The sequence below is a fragment of the Mercenaria mercenaria genome, chromosome 2 (assembly GCF_021730395.1).
Source record: "Mercenaria mercenaria strain notata chromosome 2, MADL_Memer_1, whole genome shotgun sequence".
Classification (NCBI taxonomy): domain Eukaryota; kingdom Metazoa; phylum Mollusca; class Bivalvia; order Venerida; family Veneridae; genus Mercenaria; species Mercenaria mercenaria.
This window is the reverse complement of record NC_069362.1, coordinates 87,799,071-87,820,450: the sequence shown is the minus strand read 5'-3', so window position 1 is coordinate 87,820,450 and position 21,380 is coordinate 87,799,071. Positions and strand designations below refer to the sequence as shown.

The window sequence follows — 21,380 nt, the reverse complement described above, 5'->3', positions numbered from 1 at the left end:
AAAAACCTTGTGACCTCTCTAGAGGCCATATTTTTCAATGGATCTTCATGAAAATTGGTCAGAATGTTCACCTTGATGATATCTAGGTCAGATTCGAAACTGGGTCACGTGCGGTCAAAAACTAGGTCAGTAGGTCTAAAAATAGAAAAACCTTGTGACCTCTCTAGAGGCCATATTTTTCATGAGATCTTCATGACAATTGGTGAGAATGTTCATCTTGATGATATCTAGGTCAAGTTCGAAACTGGGTCACATGAGCTGAAAAACTAGGTCACTATGTCAAGTAATAGAACAAGAGGACCATGATGGTCCTGAATCGCTCACCTGTCCCCACATGACCCAGGTTTGAACTGAGTATGACGTCGTTTTTTTCTATTATTTGACATAGTGACCTAGTTTTTTGAACTCATGTGACCCAGTTTTGAACCTGACCTGGATATCATCAAGATAAAAATTCTGACCAATTTTCATGAAGATCCATTGAAAAATATGACCTCTACAGAGGTCACAAGGTTTTTTATTATTTGACCTACTGACCTAGTTATTGACGGCACGTGACCCAGTTTCGAACTTGACCTAGATATCATCAAGATGAACATTCTGACCAATTTTCATGAAGATCCGTTCAAAAGTATGGCCTCTAGAGAGGTCACAAGGTTTTTCTATATTTAGACCTACTGACCTAGTTTTTGACCGCAGTTGACTCAGTTTCAAACTTGACCTAGATATCATCAAGATGAATATTCAGACCAACTTTCATACAGATACCATGAAAAATATGGCCTCTAGAGAGGTCACAATGTTTTTTATTATTTGTTCTACTGACCTAGTTTTTGAAGGCACGTAACCCAGTTTCGAACTGGACCTAGGTATCGTCAAGGTAAACATTCTGACCAATTTTCATGAAGTTCCATTCACAAGTATGGACTCTAGAGAGGTCAAAAAGTTTTTCTATTTTTTAACCTACTGACCTAGTTTTTGACCGCACTTGACCCAGTTTCAAACTTAACTTAGATATCATCAAGTTAAACATTCAGACCAACATTCATACAGATTCCTTAAAAAATATGGCCTCTAGAAAGGTCACAATGTTTTTTTATCATTTGACGTACTGACCTAGTTTTTGAAGGCACGTAACCCAGTTTCAAACGTGACCTAGATATTATCAAGATAAAAATTCTGACGCACTTTCACAAAGATCCATTGAAAAATATGGTCTCTAGAGAGGTCACAAGGTTTTTCTATTTTTAGACCTACTGACCTAGTTTTTGACCGCACTTGTCCCAGTTTCAAACTTGACCTAGATATCATCAAGATGAACATTCTGACCAACTTTCATAAAGATCCCGTGAAAAATGTGACCGCTAGAATGGTCACAAGCAAAAGTTTACGCACGGACGATGGACGCTGCGCGATCACAAAAGCTCACCTTGTCACTTTGTGACATGTGAGCTAAAAAACGACGTCATACTCAGTTCAAAACTGGGTCATGTGGGGACAGGTGAGCGATTCAGGACCATCATGGTCCTCTTGTTTAGAAATATACTGAACCATTATTTGTTGTAGCGTATTTTCTTCTGCCGTAAATATAAATATATCACTATAATTATTGTCCTTTTATAATGCTGAAGCTTTGAAATGAATCTTAAAGAAAATGGTCCTTTTCGCGTATACTTTGTCTATCTATAATTAGATAAAAGTAAAAGACAGATTATTAATTTTGCTTTTGACAAAGAAAGTTTAATTATTTTTCCCTTTATGACTGTTGCAAATGGCTTAATACATTATATTTATATAGCTATTGTTTATATTAAGTACACTTTTCTAGGTGAAGGAGAAAAATGACTTCTTATGCATTTTGTAAATGAGTATAGGTATTTTTCATTATCAGCAAAACTCAAACATTCTCGTATATTATCGTTAATTCTTATGGAATTTATGTTCCCTAACAGTAAAGACTGATTTCTTCTCACCAGCTCAACTGCACAAATGTGTCGGTTTAGGAGGCAATAGCCGATTTTATACAGCTGGACGACCGAAATAAAAAAATTTCCAAAACGTTATAAAATTGAATTTTAAATTTTCAGATCGGAAGTCAAAGTAAAAGAAAACACCAAATTTCGAACTGGAATTGAAATAAGAGCCAGCTTGAAGATCGAAGTTCAAATATTTCGAGCAAGCATGAATTTCTAGTCAATCTGCAGTTTGAACATTCTAATTATGATCTTCAAGCTGTCTCTAAGTTCAGTACTTGCTCGATATTCGAGTTCTTGTGTGAAATTGCAGTGATATATTTTCGAAGTGTCGAGCAGGTTCGAAATTAAATTCTATGCAAGATCGAAAGTCAGCTTTTTAAATTTTTCGATTTTCGAGATAGTTTGACATTCAATGCCAGCTTGAAGTTCCGATAATTCAAAATTTTAACAGGCTTGAAATATAATACCGGGAGTAATATACGTAGCTGCTTGAAGACTTGTATTTCGATCTGGCACAAAATTCAATGACACATTTTTTAACTTTAGCAGATCCAAATTTCAATACTACATTGAAATTCAGTTTTTCAAAAAATGAAGTTCGGTTTTTGCACTAGCTCGACATTCAATGAAGATTCAGTTTCAGTCTCCCAACAGGCTGTTAATTTAATACTTCGATAGTCGGCTTTTGAAAGATTACCATGGGAATTTCGATCTTTGAGCTGACTCGAAAATTATGTTATTTTGAAATGAGACTTTTTAAAAAACTTGAATTTCGATATTCCAGGGTAGCTTAGATGTTATAAAGTTGAATGTTGATATTGGAGCTGCCATGTGATTCAAATGCAGCTGGAAATTGAATTTCGATTCATGACTTACAGTTTGATAATAAATTTTATGTATTACCACTGTATATTTTATCATACATAAAACTATACAACATGTATATCAAAAATGTATCTTTCATTGTAATGATTATCAAACAAATTATTATAACAACGAGCTTTTATTTGATCCTTTGATAGAAATTTTTTTTTTTGCAAAGTGATTATTTCGTTGTCGTAGTAATAATAATACTGTTATAAAGGTATTATGATTAGTCCACCAAGCAAGTTTTAGGTTCCGATTGGTTTGTTAATAACCAGCCTTTAATATTTGTGTTTGCATGCAAAATCCATATGATTGAAAATGCAATGTGTTTATATAACGTATATATATATAACGGTACACTGACGAAGAAAGGACGGGCCTCAAATAACGGAATAGACCGAGAACTCTGTCAACTGTCTCGAGAGCTGATTTACCTGTCCAAATTTATAATCGACTTATGTGATGACTTTCACTGCGGGTGTTATTTTCTCTTATGTAACATTGTTCATACACTAATTCAGCACGCTTAAAGGGACTATTTTTCTGCGGCGGGTATCATGATACGTAAACATGCATCTATGCGAGCTACGCCAGCAATGAAAGTTAGTTAGTTGTTGGGTGGCCAGTTACTCATACTTGGAAAAAAACCATGCCGAGTGCCGCAGTTCAACGAATAAGAAACGTTTCGAAGTGGGCTTTACGACAAAGACAATATACACTGGAGAAGGGAGTGAATGTGTAGCGTATGCCAAGTAAGATTATAAGATCCGGCTAGTGACCTTTGCCGAATTCGTTGTGTATGTTCATAATATGTTTACATTTTTCAGAGATAATATGGATGTTTTGGGAAAGAATGTTGGAAAATGTAACCGAGACAAGCTGACTGCCTACGCAAAGAAACTTTCCTCTGTCCTTGGTGAGAGGAGTGGGACTTGGCCGATACACGATATTGTTGACATGGGATCTCTTGTTGGTCAGTAACTTGACTTCTGTAGCCACATGGCACTTGCAGATTTTGACATCAAAAGTTTGAAATAGGTTTAAGTTTAAGAGGCTTTAGAATACAGTATCTGTCGAATCGCATATATTTAAGTTAAAAGGTGCGTAATTAGGCCTATAGCTATTCTAATTAATTTTAAAACTACTGGATATATATCGAAAACACGTTTTTCTAGAATGTGTATTGCGCCAGTTGGTACTGTGAGTTTTGCAACGATCAAAACGTTTTTATTTAGGCATATCTAATTCCGAAATGAAAAATGAGAAAAATGAAAATATTTAAAGTATGCTAAAGAATGTTATTTTGAACAGGAGGTCTTTCAAATCGAGACCTGGCGTCCTTAACAAAGAGTCAAATCAGAGTCATTGAGCCAGAAGTAATATCTCTTATGCCACCGGAGAAAGTTAAGGTTAGTAAAAGTTTTATGGGGTGATGAATTCATGCTATTATTTCTTATATGTTCTTATACGTTAATTATATTTATCAAAGCAGTGTTTCTTAGGGATAGATTAAACCGTTCTAAAAAGACATAAGGAACGGAATTATCAATTTAAGAATTCAAAGTCCATTCAAAACAATATTTTGTGATTCTAGGATTTCACAGAAGAACAGCTAGGACATATGACAGCTAACCAGGTGAATGCAATAACCTCAATGCAAAGGTCATACATGAGCCAGGAGCAGATGGACGCAATCGGCGTCATCAATGACGTCGTTAACGGTAAGTTTAACAGAATTACACATTTGTATGAGGGTAATATCACAGAATTGTGTTATTTGGTCTTCGTATGCCTGCAATGTCAATCAGATTAAGTCAATTTTTACGTTATACCTTCGAAGTATTCTCCCTGCACACAAACACAATCTGAAGCATTGCTGTCTATACCCTAAATGCTGCAAAGTACTAGCTGTCTCCCCTTGGCATACTGTTGAGGTAATATCAGAACTTAGAGAACTTATAGTGGCCTAGCATTTTCCTGTGAGCCTTTTCTTTAGCAAGAGCAACAGGAAAAAATCACAAGTGCTCAATCTGAATAACCATTGCTTTGTACTAAGAAAGACTGTATAACTTGACTTGTGGGCGGACGCATTTTCATGAATAAGGTGTAGATCTATGTCTTTCAAAAATTTACTTAATATCATTTTGATAGAACTTATTACTTTATTTCTGTAAGCAGTTTATATACGTATATATGTATAATTAAACAATGGGTAACTATTAACTTGTCAATTGTAACTGGGTAAAATCAACGTTTTACAACATCCGTTATCAAGTACATTTAACTCTCGTGTTGTTATGTACAAATGGTGTCTACGGAAGACCATTAAAGACAGAATTTATTGAATCACCCTTATAATGCGCATTACACCACGTGCCGTCTCCGCCGTACACGTAGTTATATCACAAACCGAACTCTATGTAAAAGCATGTAAAACTACGTTACATAGCTGGTTTATAATGATTAAGTATGTAGACATCTTAGCGTGGATTTAAGTTCGGGTGTTAATGAAATTATAAATGGTTGTTTCTTTATGCTGCATTTACCGGTAACTCTGTTTAAAAACGTGGAAACTTTGCTGTTATCAAACACACACTGACAATAATCGTTTTTACTGTAAAAGAAAACTAACTAAAGTTCACTTGCACATGCAGATAAGAAAACAACTTGTTTGTTAATCCAAAATTCACTTTGTTGCCAAAAACGTGTATTAATTAAAATATTCCGGTATTTTCATTTCAGGTAGCGTTTCCATGGTGCCCTTCAATTATACAGTGCTGACAATTGTTCTCGCCACGCTGAGACAAGTCCTCGTCTTTGTCATATTATAAGATCATCACAGATGCTCTTTTATTCTATACTAACATCGTCAACGGATAGTTCTGGTCCCCATATGCTATGGATATTGACAATATCATTTCAATGTTCAAAGTCCAATTCCCCATTGTCATCTTCTTATGCACAAACTGGTCCACTTTGTTCTCGTCATGTGATACATTTTGTATTATCAAATCAGATAATTACGGTCTTAAATTCTTTTTATTAAACCCAATCCCTTCTCATTTTCAGTCTTCATCTACTAGTATGTCAGTTTCAATACAGACAGCGGTGCATTTATCTAGTTTCAATACAGACAGCGGTGCATTTATCTTATTTGGAACAACAGCATATGGCGACATTATCATGCGTCTACTTGTATCGTTAAAACAAATTTATTTTTGTCTATATCTGCTTTATATTGTACCCCAGTTTGGACGTTTACATACAGAAGTCGTTCACTTGTTTTGTATGATTACTTCAAAGAAACATGACCTCGCTTGAATTTTTCTTCAGTCACATCAATCCATAAAAGTCCGTATCTATGGACTTTTTACCATTATCTTCATTGCAAAGTGTTTTGATGTTTAATGATGTCTGTCAGCTGGAATGCTTACATTTTAGCTCAACTATTCAAAGAATAGGTAGAGCTATTGGACCCACCCATGCGTTGGCGTCTGCGTCCGTCTCGGTGTCGGCATCCCGATATGGTTAAGTTTTTGTATGTAAGCTAGTATCTCAGTAACAACTTGAGGGAATGGATTGAAACTTCTGACACCTATTTACAGTGATAAACTAACTTACACTGCACAGGTTCCATAACTCTGTTTTGCTTTTTTATAGCCGCTATTCGATTTAGAAATTTTTGGTAAGCTATTGGACTCGACCATGCGTCGGCGTCCGCGTCCGCGTCCGCGTCCGTGTCCCGATTTGGTTAAGTTTTTGTATGTAAGCTGGTATCTCAGCAACCACTTGTGGGAATGGATTGAAACTTCACACACTTATTCATTGTGATAAACCGACTTACATTGCACAGGTTTCAAAACTCTGTTTTGCTTTTTTACAAAATTATGCCCCTTTTTCGACTTAGAATTTTTTGGTTAAGGTTTTGTATGTAAGCTGGTATCTCAGTACTCACTAATGGGAATGGATTGAAACTTCACACACTTGTTCACTGTCATGATCTGACATGCACAAAGCAGGTCCCATAACCCAATTTTACTTTTTTACTAAATTATGCCCCTTTTTCGACTTCCGTCTTCATTCAAGCGACAAGGCTGTTGAATAGTCGAGCGTTGCTGTCCTCCGACAGCTCTTGTTCTTGTTTTTAATTATGCCCCTTTTTCGACTTAGAAATTTTTGGTTAACGTTTTGCATGTAATGTGGTGTCTCAGTACGGTACTACCCACTGATGGGAATAAATTGAAACTTCACACACTTATTCACTGTCTTCATCCGACATGCAGTGCGCAGGTTCCATAAGTCTACTTTGCATTTTAAAAAATTTAAGCCCCTTTTTCGACTTAGCAGTTTCTGGTTAAGTTTTTATATGTAAGCTTGTACCTCAGTACCCATTAATGGCAATGGTTTGAAACTTCACACACTTGTCCACTGTCAGCATCAGTTCTTTCTAAAATCTGAAGTAATAACTGAGAATCAAAATTTATTATATCAGAATAAGAAATATTCCTATATTGGACAGATGCAGACATACAGTTTCCGATGGTTACCGTACAGACAGCGAATGTTACTGCATTTATGGTTTAAATAATAATGAAACTCATAACTACACATCTGCATGTCAGAAAGCTATTTGAAACGAAACTTTGTGCAAAAAAATGTAACGACAAGTTTTTTTCTTGCCATGACCATTCACTTTGGATTTTTTTCTTCGATTTGATATTTCGTTTAATGGATCATTCATACAATTTAGTTGATAGTGTAATTTAAATGATATTGTGTATAGCTGTTTTGACAGTCTGTTTATTAGATATTTGTTATGGGCTGTATTTCCGTTGTGTTTTATATTTTGTAAAACCTGTAGCTCGTAATTGTAATCTTTATCTGTTATTGGCTTGTAACTGTTACTCTTGGATATTATTTCATATCCTCTTCAGTAACGGATGAAAGTAAAATACAAGCTTATCAAATATGTATTTGTTTTCTTACAGTGTAATATATTAAACAAATAAACTCACTATTAGTGTTTTCCTGTTATTTAAACTTCTATAAGCCTATAGAAATGCAGTTTTAACTTTTTCATATGTAATATAGTCTATAAAAGGTAAAGGTAAAGGTCTTGTTTATTATAGTGTCACCCCTATTTAAAGAGCCAGCCAGTTTGGCTTATGAGACACCTTTATTGTGAGTACCAATTACCTCCCAACTCCTACCACTATGCCAGGCGCCAGGCGGATAGAAGTCGGTAACCATTCATTTAACTAGCTCGCGGCTCAGGAACCGGCCTTTTCGGAACGAGTCCCATGACAAACACCCCCCGGACGAACGCTCCCCATGGGGCTCAAACCTTCGACCTCCCGGTCCCGAGGCGGACGCCTTAACCACTATTTGAAAACTTTTCTCTGAAATAGTATCGAATATACTGAAAAGGAAAGGACAGTAACTATTTATGATGTGTTTCAAATATTTTATATTATCCTACACTGTTTAATATACATACACACATATTGTTGTTTTTCTCCTGATGATTAGAAAACCATTTTACTGTTTCTGGATATTCATTTGGACCAAAATGACAACAAGTATTTTCTCCAAGCGTGATGATGTTTTAAAATATCACAAATTGTTTCATAAACACGAATAACACTAAATTCAAAGACGTCTGACCGGTTCGGATAGACTCTTTTCTTGATGATAGTTGAGTTTACTCTATATTTACACTGTATGGATATATAATACGAAAGTGTATTGTTCACTACGCTGCTTGTTGGTGTGGTGGAATTTATGCAAGAGACAATTTCTTACCAGGAACCCGCCTGTATCTGAATAAGATGAGAAGTCGCCATATGTGACCTATACTTGGTGTGGCGTTAAACCTAACAAGAAAGCAATGAATTGTAATTGAAAAGAATACGGTCTTATATATTTTAACTACCGTCATGCTGATGTAATACGAACTGACTCGTATTGATTATATATAGCTTAATTATTATATCATTATATTGTATGAGGCTATTTCGATACTTATTTTTTTTTTTATGTATTTATCAACTTTTGTTGTAGTAAATTTACAAAAATCTCTTAAAGTGTACTTATTTTTATATTGATATTGGCAGAGTAGGTAAGGTAGCTGACTTCGACTCACTCACCACTCATTTCTGTGGGTTAGAAGCATACACAAATCGTCACACGAGGATGCCATCCATCCCGGCGATACTGTCAGCCCATTCCTAAAATAATGTCCAGAGTGGCATTTAGGGGTTTTCGCTGTCATTAAAGCTTGACCTAAATAAACCATATTAGTACGACTTAAAACCCAATAAAAAAACAAATATTGATACCAATGCAGTCGGACCATTTAAAAGCATTTTGGAATCAGGGACCTTTACGCGTATTTAGTGGTGTCCGTGTAATACATGTACAGTATAATATCTCATTTACACGAATATTCTGTCACGGTGGTATGTTCTCTCCGAGTGATTTCGCATCTATTGATATATGGGAAAGCAAGCGTTTGAAAATATCATTAAATCAAGACAAATCAGTCACGATATTAGTTTGCGCGTCAACCAGTGTTTATCGCATAATATACTGTACATAGCCATTAAAATCATACAGTATCCGGTGACTGTTTATCAAAATTAGTCCTGTCCCGAAAATCTGTTAAACCTGCATTCATACTGAATAGTCATTTTTCCGTAAAAATATGAGACCTAAAAGATCAGATAAAGGAGTCGTGAGCTGTTGCTACAGCAAATTTTTTAAATATATGTGCACGTGTTTCAAATAGCAAAAGATATCCAAAACCTTAAATATAATCCTAAAATATTAACAACTGAGGTAAATGCCGCCACACCTGTCTCAGATTACAAATGTATGCAAGCATTTCTTGCTTTTCAAAGAAACATATATTAAATCTATAATTAAGACGACATATCATAATATAAACATAAACATATATTTCTGTTGATATTAAAATTTTTCTATGGAAACACGTTTATACAAGGTTTTCTGAGGTTTTGGATTTGTCTTATTAACGTCGATCGGGGTATAATTGGACACGGGGGTATTATCGGACAAACCAATGAACATCGGTTATTTTAAAAGACATAATCATAAAAATGTATTATTACACCAATCACGTGTTTTTTAAAGTTTTTGCCGCCTGATTTCAGACGACTACAGAAGCAACATCAATAAAAGGTAACAAAAATGCAAACAAAAACATTCACCTATGCAGAATGAATCCACTTCCTGTTACAAATATTAACATTCCGATATAACATTTGTTAGAATATTTCTTTGAAAACATGTACAATGATGTGCTCGAGTGGTGATTTGGCCCCAGTAAGTACAGTCTGTTTGATAAACAAGAGGACCATGATGGTCCTGAATCGCTCACCTATCCCCACATGACCCAGTTTTGAACTGAGTATGACGTCGTTATTTCTATTATTTGACAAGTGACCTAGTTTTTGAGCTCAACTGACCTAGATATCATCAAGATAAAAAATTCTGACCAATTTTCATGAAGATTCATTAAAAAATATGACCTCTAGAGAGGTCACAAGGTTTTTCTATTATTTGATCTAATGACCTAGTTTTTGAAGGCACGTGACCCACTTTTGAACTTGACCTAGATATCATCAAGTTGAACATTCACACCAATTTTCATGAAGATCTCATGAAAAATATGGCCTCTAGAGAGATCACAAGTTTTTTTCTATTTTTAGACCTACTGACCTAGTTTTTGACCGCACATAACCCAGTTTCAAAAGTGACCTAGATATTATCAAGATGAACATTCTCACCAATTTTCATGAAGATCCATTGAAAAATATGGCTTCTAGGGAGGTCACAAGGTTTTTCTATTTTTAGACCTTCTGACCTAGGTTTTGATGGCACATGACCCAGTTTCAAATCTGACCTAGATATATCATCAAGGTGAACATTCTGACCAATTTTCATACAGATCCATGAAAAATATGGCTTCTAGGGAGGTCACAAGGTTTTTCTATTTTAAGACCTACTGACCTAGTTTTTGATCGCACTTGACCCAGTTTCGAACTTAACCTAGATATTATCAAGCTGAACACTCTCGCCAATTTTCATGAAGATCTCTTGAAAAATATTGCCTCTAGAGAGGTCACAAGGTTTTTCTATTTTTAGACCTTCTGACCTAGTTATTGACCGCACGTAACCCAGTTTCAAATTTGACCTAGATATCATCAAGATGAACCTTCTGACTAATTTTCATAAAGATCCCATGAAAAATATGGCCTCTAGAGATATCACAAAGTTTTTCTATTTTAAGACCTACTGACCTAGTTTTTGATTGCACATAACCCAATTTCGAACCTGATCTAGATATTATCAAAATAAACATTCTCATCAATTTTCATGGAGATCTCTTGAAAAATATGGCCTCTAGAGAGGTCTCAAGGTTTTTCTATTTTTAGACCTACTGACCTAGTTTTTAACCGCACTTAACCCAGTTTCGAACTTAACCTAGATATTATCAAGATGAACATTCTCACTAATTTTCATAAAGATCCCTTGAAAAATATGGCCTCTAGAGAGGTCACAAAGTTTTTATATTTTTAGACCTACTGACCTAGTTTTTAACCACACATAACCCAGTTTCAAATGTGACCTAGATATCATCAAGATAAACATCCTGACCAATTTTCATGAAGATCCATTGAGAAATATGGCCTCTAGAGAGGTCACAAGGTTTTTATATTTTTAGACCTACTGACCTAGTTTTTAACCCCACGTAACCCAGCTTCAAAATTGAACTAGATATCATCAAGGTGAACATTCACACCAATTTTCATGAAGATCTCATGAAAAATATGGCCTCTAGAGAGGTCACAATGTTTTTCTATTTTTAGACCTACTGACCTAGTTTTTAACCGCACATGACCCAGTTTCGAACTTGACCTAGATATTATCAAGACAAACATTCTGACCAACTTTCATAAATATCCCATGAAAAAATGTGACCTCTAGAGTGGTCACAAGCAAAAGTTTACGCACGAACGCACGGACGGACCACGGACGCCACGCGATCACAAAAGATCACCTTGTCACTTTGTAACAGGTGAGCTAAAAAACAATGCAAGGTACAAAATGTACTTTGTATGACAGAGACGCTTTGCTCTCCATGGAGGCCCGTCAAGAGGTATTTTCGGACACTTGTTTGAAAAAATAGGGAGACTACTTTAACAGCATTTATAATACATTTTACAATGTTCAGTCCAAATTTTCTGCTTGTTGCTCGCAAAACATGAATTATAATTGCTGAAGGGGTTGGTGGAGACACAGACCAAAAAGAAGCCCCCTCCTGCACCTACCACTATTCGTCTCTTATTCGCATCCCCTTCCAGAAAATCCTTGCTACGCCTATCATACTATTACTAAAACTGCTAAAATTGAAAAGAGTGTAGTGTAGACCTATATTTCATGCATATAGGATTGAATGTTGCCTAGAAATGCATTACTCAACAAAATATTTCCTATTGAATATGCCAAAATCAAACTGATGGCTAGTGTCATAAATACGTGTCCGGTAATACCCCAGCATGACCGATAATACCCACTTTGAAAACCTCAATTTTGATATACAAACCCGTGTGATCGAACTTTCGGTTGAAAAAACGTGTCCGAAATTTAAATTTTAAACACAAATTCATGAAAAACTGTGCTGAAAGCGTTTCGAAACAAGAGCCTCGACTGCAGATAACTTACCATAATCATATTTATTCAAGTTATAGTGGTGATTAAGCATGGGACAACCTAAAAACAGTAGAAATAGCAAAAAATCGCAGCCCAGGGGAGGTAAATGTGTTCAGAATGCATCTCAGAAAGCTGATAATTATAAAGACGATCTATTGCAGGATATATTAGATTCGATGAATGACTCGGACACTAGTCAGGCAAGTGAAGATATGAAGTGTCTTGCAAAAGAAATGGCAGCGATCTTGTTACCCGCCATCAAAGCCATAATAAAATCTGAGATTCAAACCAATGTTGGTGCAGATATTGAACGTGTTAATGCAAACATTCTTGTTGGAAAATGTGATAATGACAGGCTTGAACAGTACACAAGAAGAGAGAATATCCGTATTTTTAATCTAAGCAGTTCTGTTGTTAAAGCCGCACTTGTGGATGGCGTAGTTGATTTTTTGAATAAGATGTCTCAGTTCGTTGAACCCACCACTGAAAATTATGAATCAGGAACAGATCAGTCAGGGGATTTGACCGATGATTTTAATTCTAGTCCATCAGTGTCTAACTCACCGTATGTGTTTAAAGCGGAAGATATTAGTGTGTGCCATAGGATTGGCAAGGTTCCAGAGCGGGGCCTTGCAGATAATAGAACAATAATTGTTCGTTTTGTGCGCCGTCAAATAGTACATGAAATTTTCAAACATAAGAAAAAACTGAGAAAAATGCCTAAATACAAGGAAGATAAGAGAACCAAGAGAAAAGCAGTTTTTATAACTGTCAGAAGACCTCACCCAACTTCGTGTTAAGCTACGAGACTACTTGAAAGAACAAGACCGTGTGAAAGGTGTTTATACTACCGAGGGTAATATCCACTGTACTAAGGATGGAGTGAAATACGTCGTATCCAATCCTGATGATCTCTTTAAGATGAATCTTGATCTGGATCTCGAATAGGAATTTCGGGAAAGTGGAGTCCTAGAATGCTCCAACACTAACAGTTCTAATAGTTTTGTTCAAAGTTCTTTTGACACTGACAGTTTAGTTTGTGTTTCAGGATCTTCTGGCAATGAGATAGATAGTCTTGTTCAAGGATGTTGTGACAATTACAGTTTTGTTAGCAATACTAGTTTAATAAATGTTGACCAGTCAGTTAACAATCTTAGTTCTGTTAATATTTCATCAAAGTCTGATGCAAATGTTGATGATATTTTTATTAATGTTAACGAAAATGTGGCTCATGACCATGACTATGTTTCAGTCAATGCTGAAAAGTCTAGTTTGAAATTTGCTTGTTTGAATGTATGCGGACTCTTAAGTAAATCTAAATTTTTGGATTTTAATGATTTCATAAATAATTATGATGTCACTGGTTTAGTAGAAACCAAGTTGGATGATATTGACATTGTAAATTTCAATGGTTATAAATTTTTTGGATCTAACAGAAAAACCTGTAAACGTAAATCAGGAGGTATTGGAATTCTTGTTAAGGAACATTTAGTGAAATATATACATATTTTGAACCCATCTAGTGAATATTGTTTATGGTTTAAAATTGATAATAATATTTATGATAATAATGTTATTTTTGGGGTTACTTATATTCTGCCAGAAGGTTCACCTTACTCGTCAATAGATATTTTTAATCACATTGAAAATGATATTTTAAATTTTTCTAGTGCAGATACTCTTGTTTGTTTATTAGGAGACTTCAACTCTAGAACTGGAAATCTGTCAGATTTTATAAATTTTGATGAGAATATAAGTAAGTTAAATTTTGATTCTGATGCTGCATTCCAATTTAATATAAATAATTTACAGCTACTGGATATATGTACAGAGCATTTTTCCAAGGACCACTCTTGTAATAATTATGGTTATAGACTTATTGATATGTGTAAAACTTTTGATATACATTTGTTAAACGGTAGATGTGGTTCTGATAAGTGTCAAGGGAATTTCACAACTACAAAAAACAGTATCATTGATTATGTAATTATGTCATCTGAACTTCTTGTACAAGTTGAATCTTTTGAGATTCTTCCTTTTGATCCTATTTTGTCTGACATACATAGGCCAATAGCTTTTTCTTTACTTTGCAAGTCTGTTGTTAATGATGTTTCTTGTAATGTTGAGTATGAATCCTATGAAAAACCTATCTGGGATAAAAACTTTAAACAGAGCTTTATCAATTCCTTTGATGCTGAAGAAATAGTAAAAATCTCACGTAAGATTAACTCCTTAACTGAAAAGTCTATTGACCAGGTCAGTGGAGATATAGATAATATTGTATTAGAGATATCTGATATCTTTACTAATGCCGCAAGCTCGTCAAATATGATTAAAAAAGTTAATTATAAAGAGAAAAATAATAAGTCCAAGAATAAACAAAATACTGAACCTTGGTATGATTATGAATGCAAGTCAAAAAGGAAAGAATTCATGTTGGCAAAAAAAAAATTTAGAAGACTAAATTCACAGCAGATTTTTCAAGCACTGAAACAAGCTAGCAAAAGTTGCTATTAACAGTCTTCACAATAATAAAGCCTGTTCACCTTTTGACACTATTTTGAATGAGTATATAAAGAACTCCCAGGATGTAATGTTACCGGTATTACAAAATTTATTTAACTTGATACTAAATACTGGTTGTATACCAGAATCCTGGTGTAAAGGTGTAATTTTCCCAATTTATAAGAAAAAAGGAGACATAAATAGCCCTGATAATTACAGGGGTATAACCATTTTGAGTTGTCTTGGTAAACTTTTCACTAGTATACTAAATAATAGATTTAATAACTTTCTAGAAGAGTCCGGTCATTTAAATGAAGAGCAAGTAGGTTTTCGTAAATCTTACGGAACTATCGACCATATTTTCTCTCTCAAAATGATAATTGATTTTTATCTCAGTAAAAAAAAGTCATTTTACTGTGCGTTTGTAGATTACAAAAAAGCGTTCGACTCTTTAAACAGAATCTCTTTATGGAAAAAACTTCTAGCTCACTCAATAGATGGTAAAATTTTTAAGGTAATTTATAATATATATGATAAGGCAAAATCCTGTGTTAAGTGTGCGCAAGGTGTTTCATCTTTCTTCACTAGTGCGAAAGGTGTTCGTCAGGGTGAAAATCTTTCACCGATTTTGTTTTCTATCTTTCTAAATGATCTAGTTGAACATATTTCAGGTAAATACAATGGTTTAGAACTTCTGTCAAATGTCATTAAAGATAATTTAAGTGATGACACGGTAGAAGTTTACTTAAAACTATTTTTAGTTCTTTATGCGGATGACACAGGTATATTTGTAGAAAATGAAAAAGATTTTCAGTCTGCATTAAATGCTATGCATAGTTACTGTTCTATGTGGAAGTTAGAAGTAAATACATCCAAAACTAAAATTCTAATGTTCAGTAAAAGGAAAAGTAAACAATTGCCATCTTTTTTTATTTCAACCACACTAAATTAGACTTTGTGGGAGATTTTTGTTATTTAAGAGTTAAGTTTAATTACAATGGCAATTTTGGTAAAACTACTAAATACCTTTGTGACCAAGCTAGAAAGGCAATGTATTCTGTTCTTCAGAAATCCATGTCTCTTTGTTTAAACATAGTCTTCAATTACAACTAGAAAATGCTTTTGTAAAAAAGCGCATGTCTCCCCCAATGCAAAGTCCTATAGGCAAGTAGTTAATAGGGGTCAGGAGCGAAAGTCAAAGAGACACTGATGGTTGGCTGCAATAGGGATCATCTACTTGGCATGTCCAGTCATCCCGCTAAATTTCAACACTCTTGGCCTAGTGGTTCTCAAGTCACTGTTCAGGCTCCTGTGACCTTGACCTTTGATCAAGTGACCTCAAAATAAGTAGGGGTCATCTACTCTGCATGTCCAATCATCCTATTAAGTTTCAACATTGTAGGTCAAGTGGTTCTCAAGTTATTTCCAAAAAATGATTTTACATGAACAGGCCACTGTGACCTTGACCTTTAATAGACTGACCCCAAAATCAATAGGGGTCATCTACTCTGCATGATCAATCATCCTATGAAGTTTCAATATTCTGGGTCAAGTGGTTCTCAAGTTATTGATCGGAACTGGTTATCAATGTTCAGGCCTCTGTGACCTTGACCTTAAACGGAGTGACCCCAAAAACATTAAGGGTCATTTACTCTGCATGAACAATCATCCTATGAAGTTTCAACATTCTGGGTCGAGAGGTTCTCAAGTTATTGATTGGAAATCGTTTTCCATGTTCAGGCCCCTGTGGCCTTGACCTTTAACAGAGTGACCCTAAAATCGTTAGGGGTCATCTACTATGCATGTCCAATCATCCTATGAAGTTTCATCATTCTGGGTCAAGTGGTTCTCAAGTTACTGACCGGAAATGGTTATCAATGTTCAGGCCCCTGTGACCATGACCTTTCACAGAGTGACCCCAAAATCGATAGGGGTTATCTACTTTGCATGTACAATCATCCTATGAAGTTTCAACATTCTGGGTCAAGTGGTTCTCTAGTTATTGATTGGAAATGATTTTCCATGTTCAGGCCCCTGTGACCTTGACCTTTGATGGAGTGACCCCAAAATCAATAGGAGTCATCTACTCTGCATGATCAATCATCCTATGAAGTTTCAACATTCTGGGTCAAGTGGTTCTCTAGTTATTGATCGGAAATGGTTTTCAATGTTCAGGCACCTGTGACCTTGACCTTTGACGGAGTAATCCCAAAATCAATAGGGGTCATCTACTCTTCATGACCAATCATCCTGTGAAGTTTCAACATTCTGGGTCAAGTGGTTCTCTAGTTATTGATCGGAAATGGTTTTCAATGTTCAGGCCCCTGTGACCTTGACCTTTGACGGAGTGACCCAAAATCAATAGGGGTCATCTACTCTTCATGGTCAATCACCCTATGAAGTTTCAACATTCTGGGTCAAGTGGTTCTCTAGTTATTGATCGGAAATGGTTTTCAATGTTCAGGCCCCTGTGACCTTGACCTTTGACGGAGTGACCCCAAAAACAACAGGGGTCGTCTACTACAGCAGCCCTACAACCCTATGAAGTTTGAAGGTTCTAGGTCAAATGGTTCTCCAGTTATTGCTCGGAAATGAAGTGTGACGGACGGACGGACGGACGGAAGGACGGACGGACGGACGGACAGGGCAAAAACAATATGTCTCCTGGGGGAGACATAATTATTCGATACTATGGTCACACCTATTTATTTGTATGGCGTAGAAACCTGGGGTGTTGGTAACATTGAAATCATTAAGCACTTTCAGTTAAAGTTTTTAAAATTACTACTTTATTTCAAAAGTCAACTCCGAATGTAATGGTGTTTGGGGAATTAGGATCTCTACCTATTGAATTCACTATTAAAAACAGAATTTTAAATTTTTGGTGTAAAATTATGAATTCTAAGTCTGATAAAATATGTAGCATTTTGTACAAACTTATGTATGAACTAGATAAAAAAATATTTACCACTCTCCTTGGATAACTTATGTCAAAAATTCACTACAAAATTTAGGTTTTGCTAACTATTGGGAAGATCAGTCCGTTTTATCCCCATTATTCTTTAAAAATGTTACTAAAAATAGGATAAAAGATCAGTATGTGCAAACTTGGAATGAGCAACTGGCAAATTCAAGTAAATGTTCCACTTATAGGGTATCTAAATCTTCCTTTGAGCTTGAACAATATTTAAAAGTTTTACCAAGGAACCTAGCAACATCCCTCTGTCATTTTAGATGCAGTAATCATAAACTTCCTATAGAAAAGGGGAGTTTTATTGGTTTGGACCGTAACATTAGAGTCTGTGAACAGTGTCCCTACAATAGATTAGGAGATGAATTTCGTTATTTATATGAGTGTGAATTATTCAAGGCTGATCGTAAAAAATACCTCCCCTTAATTCAAAGGAGACCTAATATGTTTAATTTTGAAAAACTTCTTACAAGCCATGATAAAACAGATCTTCTTAAGCTTGCAGTATTTGTCAAGTTAATAATGTCAAAAATAAAATGATCTACCACTTTCCCTCAATTTTCCCTAATTTTTTTTCTTTTTTAACTGTTTTAATCCAATAATTAAGATATTTTGAAAGTTTGATAATATGTTTTTTTTTTACGAACATAAGTCTCAGAATGTTTAAATGTTCTTGTTAAATATTACTGTGGATAGTTTAACTGTCATTGTGCAAAGTTCTAGAATGACATTTCATTTTTCCATACTGTATTAGAAAATTGCAACGTATTTTACATTGTTTAATATGCTTTAACTATCATTGGGCAAGATTCTTTAATGATACTTAATTTCACAATATTAATAAGTTTAAAGCTGTTTTACATTGTATAATATGCTTTGACTAGTATTGGGCAAAATTCTTTAATGATACTTAATTTCACAATATTAATAAGTTTAAAGCTGTTTTACATTGTATAATATGCTTTGACTGTTATTGGGCAAGATTCTATAATGATACTTAATTTCACAATATTAATAAGTTTAAAGCTGTTTTACATTGTATAATATGCTTTGACTGTTATTGGGCAAGATTCTATAATGATACTTAATTTCACAATATTAATAAGTTTAAGGCTGTTTTACATTGTATCATATGCTTTACCTGTCACTGGGCAAGATTCTATAATGATACTTCATCTCATAATACTGTATAAGAAAGTATGAAGCTGTTTTACATTGTATAATGTGCTTTATGGTAGACTGACTACTTTTAGCATTGTATTTCATGCCTTTCATGAACATTGTAAATGTTGATGCCCATATGGGGCAAACATAAGAAAATAAACTTGAAACTTGATTGTATACGTAACAAGTCATATGACGTCATACCAACCAATCTATTTTTGAGAAAAGGAAAGAACCCTACTCATGCAGCTGTAAAGTGAGAGAGGATTTCTGAGTCTTGTTTATGGTATGTCGTGTGAGACTTTATATTTACGAATTCTGTCCGATAATACCCCGATCGACGTTACTATGGATTACAACAGACATATTTTTTTCTATACTAACAACGCATTTGTCGGAAAATATCTCTAAGCTAGTGTTGTATATTTATACTTATCCGACCACAGGAGCCTGAAATTCTATCTATAATGCTCCAAAATGGCTAAATATAAAAATTACCCCTCCTATATATATAAAAAAAGAACAGGAATGAAACAAAACCGTACCCCGCCCACTTTTTGTAAACAAGAAACTTCGAAAAACAGAAAAGCATCTCTATACGAGCGGTCTTATTTTGAAGAGGACAAAAAAATATACTAGAAACACTGCTTACTGTAAACTGTCTTCCTTTTAACTAACACAAAATCATCATTTTCAATACCTTTTCGTTCATCGCCGAAACCATTGCGTGACGTCACATATACATGTACCTGTTTCACAGCCTCGCAGTTAATTCGATGTACTTTCACTTCGATAAGAAATAAAGGTAAGATATTGTTTATGTTCTATATTTTATTGTTCATTTTTCCATGAATAAAAATTATATATTTGCATTTGTTTGTCAATGTATTCAACTAATATTTTCAAAACAAAAACGTAAACAAAAGGGGAAGTAACTCCATTATTCACTGGAGGGAAATTTAAAAATTGGAAACTTCCATAGTGACTATTTTTTATTACGGCAGATAACCTGAGCGCTGCGATATGGTATGGAAATCCTGTGTTTTTTATAAAAATGTTGCATTTGACCCTTAATTAGTTATGACACATCGAAGTGAAAGTATATCGAATTAACTGCGAGGCTGTGAAACAGGTACATGTATGTGACGTCACGCAATGGTTTCGGCGATGAACGAAAAGGTATTGAAAATGATGATTTTATGTTAGTTAAAAGGAAGACAGTTTACAGTAAGCAGTGTTTCTAGTATATTTTTTTGTCCTCTTCAAAATAAGACCGCTCGTATAGAGATGCTTTTCTGTTTTTCGAAGTTTCTTGTTTACAAAAAGTGGGCGGGGTACGGTTTTGTTTCATTCCTGTTCTTTTTTTATATATATAGGAGGGGTAATTTTTATATTTAGCCATTTGGAGCATTATAGATAGAATTTCAGACTCCTGTGATCCGACGTTAAATAAATCTTCTTGTATCTTGTATCTTGTATCTAATGTTTGCAGTAATAACTAGAGGAGTGACATGAACGAATCTGGACTGTCATCAATGGATTCGTTACATTTAGGGTAACACGAACGATGTTGACGACGACGATTGTATAGTGACATTTCGTGTAACATGAACGCTGCTGGACAGTCAAAAAGGGGGTAGTGACATTTAGTGTAATATGAACGATGTTGGACTGCCATCAAGGGTGTAATGACATTTAGTGTAACATGAACCTTACTAGGATGTAATTGAGGGTGAAGTGACATTTAGTGTAACATGAACCTTACTGGGCTGTCATTGAGGGTGTAGTGACATTTAGTGTAACATTAACCTTACCGGGCTGTCATTGAGGGTGTAGTGACATTTAGTGTAACATGAACCATACTGAACTTCTTAAGAGGGTAATGGCATTTATTAGTAAAACATGAACGATACTAGACTGTCATTTAGGGTGTAGTGAGATTTAATGTAACATGAACGGTATTGGAATCTCATCGAAGGGGTAAGTAATATTAAGTGTATCATGAACGACACTGCATTGACAAGAAGGAGGTAATGAAATTTAGTGCAACATGAACCTTACTGTACTGTAATTAAGAGCGAATTAAGTTGCATTTAGTGTAGCATGAACGGTACTGAACTGTCATCAAGGGTTTGGTCACATTTAGCGTAACATAAACGACC

At 34.9% G+C, this 21,380-nt stretch overlaps 1 protein-coding gene across 1 annotated transcript in view; it reads left to right on the top strand.

Annotated features, from left to right (window-relative positions):
• The window catches only part of LOC123562887 (uncharacterized), a 45,754-nt gene extending 39,258 nt beyond the window's left edge, over nucleotides 1-6,496 (top strand). The window contains exons 21-24 of the mRNA XM_045355476.2: nucleotides 3,671-3,816; nucleotides 4,155-4,252; nucleotides 4,438-4,564; nucleotides 5,586-6,496. Coding sequence (XP_045211411.2) covers nucleotides 3,671-3,816; nucleotides 4,155-4,252; nucleotides 4,438-4,564; nucleotides 5,586-5,674 — 460 coding nt within the window. The 3' untranslated portion in view covers nucleotides 5,675-6,496. The remainder of the gene's footprint in view (nucleotides 1-3,670; nucleotides 3,817-4,154; nucleotides 4,253-4,437; nucleotides 4,565-5,585) is intronic.
• The last annotated feature ends 14,884 nt before the right edge of the window (nucleotides 6,497-21,380 follow it).